At 44.6% G+C, this 11,798-nt stretch overlaps 1 protein-coding gene across 1 annotated transcript in view; it reads left to right on the top strand.

Moving 5' to 3' along the window:
* LOC145413524 (plexin-B-like) overlaps positions 1 to 11,798 on the top strand; it is a 178,049-nt gene that overhangs the window by 116,781 nt on the left and 49,470 nt on the right. The window contains exons 5-6 of the mRNA XM_080283219.1: positions 8,893 to 9,258; positions 9,418 to 10,041. Coding sequence (XP_080139345.1) covers positions 8,893 to 9,258; positions 9,418 to 10,041 — 990 coding nt within the window. The remainder of the gene's footprint in view (positions 1 to 8,892; positions 9,259 to 9,417; positions 10,042 to 11,798) is intronic.

The raw sequence follows: 11,798 nt of genomic DNA, 5'->3' as shown, positions 1-11,798 counted from the left end.
ATGGACAAGGAAGAAAGGATGAGAGAGAGAGAGAGAGAGAGAGAGAGAGAGAGAGAGAGAGAGAGAGAGAGAGAGAGAGAGAGACCCTGGAAAGAAAGGATAATAAAATGTAATTATTACGAGAATACATAGAAACGGAGAAGGAAAAAAAATACTACTACAATAAAGAAGATGAAATAGGAGAAGAGGAGATATAGAAAACGAGTAGTAACGAAGAAGACAAAGATAAATGGCACAGCGAGGCAAGTGTCTCTCTCTCATTTTCTCTCTCCCCACCCACCTCTCCCTCCGACGAAGCGAGAGAAATGGATGGAGGAAATGAAAGAGAAATGGAAGGGGAAATTAAAGAAAAACTGTAGGGGAAATGGTATGAGAAATGGAACCCTGAGTGCTCTCTCCCCACCCTCTTCTCCCTCCGAACTGGAAAGAGAAGTAAATAATCCAAAAGTTCTTCCCCACCCACCTCTTCCTCCTGCTCATCTCTAAAGACAAATAATAATCACAAAACGCTGTCCCAACCCACCTCCTCCCACGAACTGGAAAGACATTTTAAGTATCCAAAAGCTCTCTCCCCACCCGCCTTTCCCTCCGACTTCACTATGAGAGGATAAATATGTCACTGAGCTCTCACTTCACCCACCTATCCCTCCCACCACGAAAAAGAAAAATGTAAATCGTTTTCAATCATCTCTCTCTCTCTCTCTCTCTCTCTCTCTCTCTCTCTCTCTCTCTCTCTCTCTCTCTCTCTCTCTCATTATGTAACCCTCCTCACCCACCTCTCCCTTTACAGCTCTCTCCCCACCCACCTCTTCCCCAGATGACCCTTGATATTCTAGGTAGCACTGGCGTCTACGGAGCACCCCTTACTTGGCGAATCAGTTTTCATTTTTTACCTTAACATTCTCTCTTAAGCCATTTACATCGTTTCATTACCGACACAATTAGCATCAATAATAATAAAAAGATAATACTGAAGGTAGTGCAGGATAAATCGGCATGGCATAGGCGTTGCGAAATCTCCAAATACGACCCAGAGTCCGAACGTAGCACTACAAGGAAGGGAAAGTCTCAGCCAACTTAAGACAAGAGATGGGGCGCTGCGAGGCATCTTAGGAAATGTAATTATAAGAATCTCCCAAATTTAATGGAAGGATAATATTGGCCGCTTCAGAGCAATGTCGAACTTTAATTATTTACCTGCTGCCACCTGATGATTTTATTTTTTTACCTGCTGCCACCTGACGATTTCATTTTTTTTACCTGCTGCCACCTGACGATTATATTTCTTACCTGCTGCCACCTGATGATTTTTTTTTACCTGCTACCACCTGACGATTTCATTTTTTTTACTTGCAGCCACCTGACGATTTTATTTTTTTTACCTGCTGTCACCTGACGATTTCATTTTTTTTACCTGCTGTCACCTGACGATTTTATTTTTTACCTGCTGCCACCTGACGATTTTACTTTTTTACCTGCTGCCACCTGACGATTTTTTTCTTACCTACTGCCACCTGACGATTTTATTTTTTACCTGCTGCCACCTGACGATTTTATTTTTTACCTGCTGCCACCTGACGATTTTATTCAGCTTAGAGGAAGGAGCGTTTCGTAATGATTAGGGTTTCGCGAAGGTATTTTCCGGATCCAGAATCTGTAATACGATCCGTACCGATCCCAAAAGTTAACTGACTGTTCCCTGGGACATGGGCTATCTACCCACCAAATTTGGTCTAAATCTCTCTTTTAGTTTTTGAATAATCCTGCTAACAAAAAAATAAACAAACAGGGGTGAAAACATAATCTCCTTGTCAGAGAGATATAAAATGAAGGTACGCATTAAAGAAAAACATTTAAGGAAAAACTAAGAAAAATTAAAACATGCGAGAAAATGAGAGAGAGAGAGAGAGAGAGAGAGAGAGAGAGAGAGAGAGAGAGAGAGAGAGAGAGAGAGAGAGAGAGAGAGAATGATCAGGTTTAATTCCTAGGATCATAAAGCCTTAGGGGGAAGGGGAAATAAAAAAGAAATGAAAGAGAGAAAATGGAGGAAGGAGAGAAGGGGAGAGAGAAATTAAATGAGAAAATGAGGGAGAAGAAATGAGTGGCGTCAATGAGATGAACATAGGAAATGGAGAGAGAGAGAGAGAGAGAGAGAGAGAGAGAGAGAAGTTGGTGAGGGAAGGGGAAGATGGAAGAAGGGGAGGAAGGGAAGAATAAGAGATATGAAGAGAGAAGATGAGGATAAGAAGATGAGATGAGGAGATGAGAGAGGAGAGGAAGAGTAAGGAGGGGGGAGGAAGGGAGAAGGAAACACGAAACAAGGAACTGAGAATTTTTAAGGGAGAGAGAGAAAGAGAGAGAGAGAGAGAGAGAGAGAGAGAGAGAGAGAGAGAGAGAGAGAGAGAGAGAGAGAGAGAGAGAGAGAGAGAGAGAGAGAGAGAGAGAGAGAGAGAGAGAGAGAGAGAGAGCGTGCTGGTAGTCCCGAGTTAATTACTTAGAGTGAGAGGAGAGAAGCCGAGAAGAACAGGAGGGAGAGATAAGAACAGGAGAGAGAGAACTGTAATGTTAAAGAGAAAGAGAGGAGGGAAGAATGTGAGCAGAGAGGACATTAAAGTGTTACATATTTACACAGATACACAGATTACACAAGCCTATCAGTCCTGCCATCCATCCATCCATACATACATAAACATACAGTATACATAGACAGACAGACAGTGAGACATATAAATCCTAGACAGACTTAACCCTTCGATTGCTCACACTTTTCTCAGCTGAACAAAGTCGTCTGACACTACTTTCAATAAGTCACCTTAATGCCTCCAGAACAGCGCCAGTGTTGAAAGTGAGAAAGTGTGCGAATGCGAGGGAACCAACAAAGTGAGTGAAAGCGAGGATAAAAGAGAGAGCGGAAATTAAAGCGAGTGGTAGTTAAAATAAGAGCGAGTGAGAGAAAAAGAGAGAGAGAAAATAAAACTTTGGTGAAAACTGCATGATTGAAAGAGTTCAGTTAAATCTAGACCTGGGATTAACTCTTTTACTATTTAGGTACTTTTTATATGGAAGTGCTTGGTGATGGTATTATTAATGTGCAATTGACGTCATAGCAGTGCAAAAGGTTATATATATATAGGTAGGACTGGGAGAGAGAGAGAGAGAGAGAGAGAGAGAGAGAGAGAGAGAGAGAGAGAGAGAGAGCATATCTCACTCTAGTCCCCCAGTTAATCCAGTGTGCCCGCGATAAAAATTCCTTCAAGGCCCACTATCACCACCCTCTCCATTCCCAACCCAAGACATCCTCCTCCTTGTACTCTTAAGCACACCACTGCCTAATCTTAAACAGCGTGATTTTTCATAACCTAGCCAAGTTGACGTGAACTCATACCTCAGTCTCATCTTATCTCACCACACTCTCTATACGAGTAATCTGACGAAATGGCTTCATCAAATGTCAGACAGAATGCCGTCTTAGATAATAAAATTGTCTATACTTTAAGATGTATTGGTCATGCGCAGATGATGGAAAATGAGAGGCTGACAAGAAAAGTGAGTGCGAGTGAGGTGGAGGAGGGGGTGGAGAGGGAGGGGGAAACTGAAGATGAGATGGAGGGATGAAGTGAAGAGATGCAATGTGAAAGAGGGGATGTGAGTTATAATGAGGGCAGCCTAATGGCAGAGGGCAGGGTGACATGAAGGCGATTTGTTTGTGGGCACTCCTTGAGAGATTAAGGCGTCTGGTTGTAGACAGATAAGCAGTGGGATTCTACACCTTGACCCAGCCTGACCCGACATGATTTTACTAATACTCCAGTCCAGCATTAACTCACCAGACTCTGACTTTACCTATCCTCTCCGTACCTTATGCTCTAATCCAGCCATATCTAATGAAAATTCTATACCTTGACCTAACCTGACCTAGCATGACCTAACCTAATGTTCCAATCCAACCTTAGCTGAACGGTCTTGCTCAACCTGACATACAGTGACCTGACTCGACATACCCTGACCTGACCTAACATCATGCTCCATAATCTTACCTACCCTGAGTCTACTTTATATTCTAATGCAACTTCATATAACGAAATTTTTATTGTTATATCGAGACCTGACCTGCCCTGACCTAACGTCGTGCTCCAGTTTAACCTTTTCAGACCAGACTTTCTATATCCTTACCTGACTAGCCTAATCTTATACTCCAGTCCAACCTTATTAAACCAAGCTTATCGTATCCTGACGTGACCTGACCTCATCTTACACTCCAGTCCAACCTTGTCTAACCAGATTTACCAGATTTTACCTGATTTGGCTTAACTACCATTGAACTAATATTGTCATCTAACTTAACTGAGGTCCATCGAACTCGATATCCCCCCCCCCCATCACTTCTCTCTCTCCTTCCCTCCCCATTTCTTTTTGTCTCCTCCCTTCTTCCTCTCTCCTTTCCTCTCCTTTCCCGCTTAACCTTCCTGTTCCCTACCTCCCTTTCTCCATATTGTCACCTCCTTTCCTCTTCTCTCCTTCATCTTTCCACTCTTATTCCGTTTTCCTTTCTGTTTCTTTCTCTTTCCCTTCTTCCACTCTCTTCCTTTCCTTCTCTCTCCCCCTCCTATCTCCTCCCTTGCTCCTTTCTCCTTCTTCCCATTTCCTCTCTCATCGCTTCCCTTCTCACTCCCACTTCTCTCCATTTATTGTTTTCTTCCTCCGTCTTTTCTTCCTCATTTCCTCTTCCTCTTTCTTCACTGTTTATTCTTCTTTCGTCATTCTTTACCTTTCCTTATTCTTTACTCATCTTCCGTCTTTCTTTTTCCTCTTTCCTAAAAATTACCTTCCATTTCATTTTATTTCTTTCCTCCCTTCTCTTTCATCGTACGTTATTTTCCTTCTGCCTTCCCTATTTAGCCTACCTTTTTCTACTTTTCTTCTTCTTTCCATCTCTTCCTTTCTCCTTCATTTGTTTTCTTCTTTCAGTTTCCCTTTTCCTTCTTCTTTACTCTTATTTCTTCCCTTCCTCTTTTTCCCTTGGTCATTCATTACTTTTCTTGCTCCTCCCTTCCTTTCCTTCCCTCTTTTCTTTCTTTTCATTTCCCTATGTTCGTTTCTAGCTTTATCCTTTGCTTATCTTCTTCTTTTCTTCCTCTGTTTGGCTTCGTCTTTGCTTCCTTTTCTTCCTTCTTCCTTTGTTTTCTCCATAAATCTGTTGCTGCCTTCATCTTCTTTTTCCCTATTTCTTTCCCTACTTTTTTCCTTCTTCCTTCCTTCTCCCCTTTCCTTCTCTCCCATTTCCCTTTCGTCTTCCCCTTTCCCCTTTTTCTTCCCCCTTTTCATTCCTTCATCCTTTCCCTTCCTTCATCCCTTCCCTTATTTCTCCCTTTTTCTTTCTCGTCCCCCTTCCCTCCCTCCTTCCACGCCCTTCTGAACGCTGCACGAAGGCCCTCAGTCTCTGCACCCTTTGATGGTAAGAGGAGAGAGAGAGAGAGAGAGAGAGAGAGAGAGAGAGAGAGAGAGAGAGAGAGAGAGAGAGAGAGAGAGAAGAATGTATAAAGCAAGTACGAGAAGAAAAGTAAAGAGGAATAGGAAACATTACACAGGAAAGGAATGGAGAAGGGGAAAGGTGAATGGTGATGGTGATGGTAGTATCGGTAGTGCTGATGGTGGTGGTGGTGGTGGTGATAGTAATACTGGTGGTGGCTGTGGTGGGGACAGTGTTGGTGGTTGTGGTAGTAGCAGTGTTGGTGTTAATGGTGGTAGTAGTGTTGGCAGATGTAATGGTAATGCTCATGATTTCGTGGTAATGACAGTAGTGTTGGTGATAATGACAGTGGTGATGGTGGTAATGGTGGTGATAGAGTTGGTGTTGATGGCGGTGGCAGTGGCGTTGGTGGAAGTGGTGGTAATGGTAGTGTTGGTGAATGTGGTAGCAGTGTTGTAATTATCTTGGTATAATGTTGGTAATAATGATAGTAGAATAGGTATGTGAATTGTAGTTCCAGTAGCTCCAAGCTCATCTGAAAGTGGACCCAGTGAACCGTAGGCTGAGTTTACCCCTCTCCTGTAATCCTCCATCCTCATTTCAAAGGACAAAGAGTGAATTGAGGGACGTTTGTATAAATGGACAGAAGAGCCGCCCAGTTTTATCGGTGCGGCCACGTGAAGGCGCCCCTCACCTGCACTAGGTACGAAGGTAATGTTAGTAATCAAAATGGTGGTTATATCGATGGAAAAAAAAGTGGGGAAAAAAAGGAAACAGAAATTGTGGGGTAATGAAAACGTTAGTAATGCTGGTAATGATGGTGTTACTTGTGGATGTAATGCATGTACACGGTGTGGTAATGGTGGCGATAAAAATGCTTGTGGTAGGAGTGGTAATGGTGGTAGTGATGGTGGTAATGGTGGTGGTGAAGGCGGTAATGGTGACGGTGCCTGTGTCGTTGTGGTGATGAATGGTGTCAATTTTGCCTCTTAGGATCGATGTTGCGTTAGTAGGAATGAGGGGTGAGCGAGAGGAGGGGCGAGAATGGAGGGGAGGATATTAGTTGGGAGTGAGGGGTGAGGGAAGGCGAAGGAGGAGGAGGGAAGGCGAGGGAGGAGGAGGGAAGGAGAGGGGAGGAGGAAGATGAGAAAGGGAAGGGTGAGGAAGTGAGAGAATACCGGTAGGGGAGGATGAGAGAAGGAGGAGGGGAAGAGGTGAGAGACGGAAAGAAAAAGTAAAGGATGAGGGCAGTGAGTGAGGGAAGGGGGAAGGGAGGAAGTGGGAAATAGTATGGGATGAGGAAAGAAGAAGGAAGGGTGAGGGGAGAGTATGAGGGAGGGGATAAATGAAAGGCAGGCGGGGAAAGGTTATGGGTGGAAGTAAGGGAAACGTGAGGAAGGGAGAGGGTATGAGGGAGGGGGTGGGGAGGATGAAGGTAGAAGGTAAGGAAGGGGGAAGGGATAGGTTTGGGTGGAGAACGTGGAAGGGCGAGGGAAGGGGAAGAGGAAGAGGATGGAGCGAAGAACAGTGAGAGGGGAGGAGTAGGAAAAGAAATTATAGGAAGAAATGAAATCGTGAAGAGAAGGTTAGGGAGAAGGGATGATTGAAGGAGGAGGAGGGAGAGAAAAGAAAAGAAGGAAAGTGCATGAAGAGATGAGGAATAGAATGAGAAGGGAAGAGGAGATGTGGAAAAGAAGGGGGAGGAGTAGGAAAATATATCGTAAGGAGAAGGGAATGAAGGAGAGTGTGAAGAGGGGGCAGGCTAGAGGAAGGGAAGAAAGGAAAATGGAAATGGGTGAGAGAGAACGAAAAGGGGGAGGAAAAAGGAAGAAATAGCGATGGTAGGGCATGGGTGAAGGAGGGGAGAGGGAAGACGATGAGAGCGAAGTGGATGAAAAGAAAAGAGTTTGAGAAGAAAAGTGCAAGGGGAGAACCGGGGTGACGGAGGGGAAAGCGGAGGAGGAAGAGAGAGGAAAAGAAACATTAAGATGAAAGAGGTATATATTGTAGAGGTATAGGAACATATTCTCGTCGGGCTAGAAGGCTTACTAAAGTTCTTTCACGTTGACTTGGCCCAGATTTTTTTGATATTCTTCGAGCTTATGTCACTTAATTCAGTGGCAGCAAAAGAAAATGCTACAGCTTTACATCCTTCTCATAGCGCTTCTTCTTGACAAGCATCATGTTCTGATGTTAATCTTTTCTTACAACTCGGCACTCAAGACGGAGAGATGATAATTTTAGGCCAAGTTATATTAAAAAGAATGTACCACCTTGTCCTTACCATTTCATTTCTGCATGGCACGTTGATATTCTGGTCTTTGTTATTTTATCAGATTTTGTCGATATGAAATACATATAAAACGAATAACAGAAAATTACAAGCTTCCATATGCAAAATAAATCGCTTGGGAGGACGTGTGAGGAAGGTAAGGGAGAGGCGAAAGTGAAGACAGGGGAAGGGGTTGGACTAGGAGCAAAAGAAAGAGAGGAATGAAAGGTGGAGAGGGGAAAAAATAAAGGAGAAGTAAGAGTAAGGGAAGGCTGGTGGAGGAAGAAAAAGGAAAGAGTAAAAGTGGGAGAAAGGTGGGTGGAGAAGGAAGGGTTAAAAGTGAGTGGGGAAGGGGAAGAAAGAAAGGAATGGAAAGGGTAAAAATGAGAGAGGGAAATTGCCATATGGATAGTGTAAGACTATGGATGAGACAGGTTTTATAGGAAGGAGTGAGAGATAGTTGGGGGAGGGGGTAAAGAACTGAAGGAGGCAGTGCGGGGACTACGGAGGGGCGGGAACATAGAGACGTCGGCAGAAGGAGAATTAAATATTTAACGGACAAAATAATTTTGGAAATAAATGCCTGATGTTGAAAAAAGGACATTGTGGTGACCAAAAATTTCAAAATTTTAAATGAAGAAAAAAATCGAAGAGATAGGATTAGAATGAGTGATAGTGCTCGTCATAAAAAGAAATGCGCATACAGTCACTATGTTTTATTTCCTCTAACCCAGCTGCCAACGAAATGACTATATCTCACATTTATTTTGGGAAGAGCTTTGTTGGGATAAAACTGCCTAGGGGATAGAACCAAGATATCTGAAGACATGAATAAAAGGTGAATGGCTGAATAGCACTACGTTCCCCTGAGCAGTTTCTTGATGGCTCCTACTTTCTTATTTTCGCTCCCTCGATTTCAGACCGTACCCACCCTATTGTCACAGAAAAGTAAGAATGATGATGATGATGATGATAGTGCTGAAAAGAATGCTGACGTAGCCTAGCCTCCAGTTACATATTCTAAGTTCTGAGTACGCACTGAACTTGTTTATGAGTGTCTTACCGTATATAACTTTCAGCTTTATAATATACAGCTCTGTTCCCACTATATCACTCACTGCCACTAATACCTGATTACTGCCGTCCCCAGGTGCAGCTGACAATCAGGACACTGCCTGAGCTGCCAGCTGGCGCCAAGTATCAATGCGTGTGGGGGTCAGCACCTCCCGCAGACGCGCACTTTACAGAATCCGGACTGACCTGCAAGACGCCCGCATATCAACATCGGCCATTGATCCCTGTCCACCATGACCACGTGCTGGTGCCGCTAGCAGTACGTTCCAGTGAGACCAACAAGGACTTCGTCTCCCGCAACTTTGCCTTCTATGACTGCAGTCGCCACAACACGTGTGGGAGCTGTGTGCGAAGCAACTGGGCCTGCAACTGGTGTGTCTACGAGAACTACTGTACATATAATTCGACCTCATGCCGGAGGACAATCATCTCAGGAGAAAATGTGAGTATGCCTACATGTTTTCTTTAGGAGATCAGACGTGCAGGTGGGGGAGGGGGATATGTCATTAGTGATTGCTGCAGTGTTCCTTGCGGAGTGGTACTATTAAATATAATAACAAGAGTATTACATATGTTACAGTATTCACCATGTCGCCAACAGAACCCGTCACAGCTGGCACGCCACGGGTCTGGGTACTGTCCTCGGTTCTGGCCACAGCAGAGCGAGCTGCTGGCGGCGGACGGGGCGCGGTCTGAGCTGGTGGTGATGGTAGAGAACCTGCCGGTGCCACGTGCAGGGCAGCTTGGTTACCAGTGTGTTGTCAGCGTGGAGGGCGCCACAATGTTGGTTGATGCTCGTGTCACTCCCGCCACTCCTGCCTCCGACCCTGCCACTGCCGCTGCAGCCGCCAACTCTGGACAGCAGCACCGCCGCCTGCAGCGAGTGGTGTGCGAGGCCACCGTGTACCGATACGAGTCTGCTGAGGGCGAGTACGAGGCTCGCGTGACGCTGGTGTGGAACCGAGACCATGTGGTAGACGCCAGGCCGCTGAAGCTGTACAAGTGTGGCGTGCTGGGTGCTCATCGGGGTCACCAGGACTGTTCCCTGTGCGTCACACGGCCCCCTCGCTACCGCTGCACCTGGTGTGGCGCCGCATGCAAGTTCGCACCCCATTGTCCGTCCGCAGCAGGGTCTGCAGCTGCATCTTCAGCTGCTGCTCTGCCACCACCACATCACACGGAAGACGCCCGACTCAGCCAGTGTCCCACACCCAGGATTGACCTAGTAAGTACATAAACCATTGTTATGTCTAACAGCAGGCAAAATACTTAAAAAGGACGAAAATCAGTATACAGGATAAACAAATCTCAATAATAGTTATCTGTTTTTTTATGGGATAGATAAATCTCCATAACAGTTATCTGTCAAAAGCAAGTCTCCATAACAGTTAAGTATGAAACAAGAGTCTTTAAATCATTACTGATCTTTTTGTTTTTCGTATTTTGTAAATTTAATATGTCTACTCTCTCGTTTGAATCTGAATTATTTAGCATCTATATGAGCGAAGAAAAATGTATATACACACAGACATACACAGGCGTAGCAGAATATATAAATATGGCCACGGGGCAGGTTACGTTATCATCGATCGTTCATTTATAAAGGCTCCAGCATGTTTGCATGCGTCGGCCTTGGTCACCTAATGGCAGCCCTCCACGCTGCTTGATCTCTAGCAGCCTATCTCTTCAGTCCTTTATCCCTGGGGTCACACTCCATGACCTCGTCCCAGGTCTTTTCCGATCTACCTTTCGTAACTCAACCCTCAGCGTTCACACCTCTCATCCCCAACATGCCAGCACTGTCTCACAATACTCCAACACCTCACTTTCACCCACGTCAGTCACCTCTTGTCAGTACGTGGTATGTCCCCCACACATATTTCCTAAGTACAGACAAATATCTTGTAAAGGCAATGAGTTGCCTGTAAAATAAGAGTAAAAACTGGCTTCAGCATTCTGACGTATGGATGAGTATGTAGCCTGTGTATTGTATGGGCAGGTTTGCACAAGCCTGACATGGACGGGTAGCTGGATACACACACACACACACACACACACACACACACACACACACACACACACACACACACACACACACACACACACACACACACACACACAGGAGACTATGTGGTTATGAGCCAGAAAAATTAATGAATGGAAATAAGAGTGGAAAATAAATTAGATAATATTTAGGGAAATGTAAATGTGTTTGGCATGAGGAGGAGAAATAAGAACCCGGAGAAAAAAGTTTTATAGAATAAGGTAAGAGGAAAAAAGATAATAAAAAATGTCAGGAATAGTAGTAAATGTTATATGAAGAGAGGGATATCATCATCATCATCATCATCATCATCATCATCACAGATCATTATCCTGACCCATTTTCTCATTATCTCTGTCCTTCTCGCATTTATGTTTAAAGATGGAGGGAGATGGTTCCAGAAATAAGGGAAGGGAAAGTACGAAAGAGAGATTGATTGTTGGTAGAAATGGTGGTGGTCTTGATGGTAATTCTTGTGGTTGCGATGGTGGTGGTGGTAGTGGTGTTGATGGTAATTGTGGTGGTGATGATGGTAATTCTGGTGTTTGTGATGATGGTGGTGGTAGTGGTGTTGATGGTAATTGTGGTGGTAGTGGTGTTGATGGTAATTGTTGGTGGTAGTGGTGTTGATGGTTATTGTGGTGGTGGTGGTGGTGGTGCTGATGGTAGCTGTGGTGGTAGTGGTGGTGTTGATGGTTATTGTGGTGGTGGTGGTGGTGGTGTTGATGGTTATTGTGGTGGTGGTGGTGGTGGTGTTAATGGTTATTGTGGTGGTGGTGGTGTTAATGGTTATTGTGGTGGTGGTGGTGGTGGTGGTGGTGGTGGTGTTGATGGAAGTTGAAGTGGAGGTGATATTAAATGTGACAGACAGTCATTCTCACATTTAAACCTCTGAAATCTGGGCTTCACCTCAGAGGCCTAACCATTACGAATATATA

The sequence above is a fragment of the Coenobita brevimanus genome, chromosome 96 (assembly GCF_032717465.1).
Source record: "Coenobita brevimanus isolate Jiangsu-jjx chromosome 96, ASM3271746v2, whole genome shotgun sequence".
NCBI lineage: Eukaryota > Metazoa > Arthropoda > Malacostraca > Decapoda > Coenobitidae > Coenobita > Coenobita brevimanus.
The sequence above is the reverse complement of the archived record's forward strand: the minus strand, read 5'-3'. Positions and strand labels throughout refer to the sequence as shown.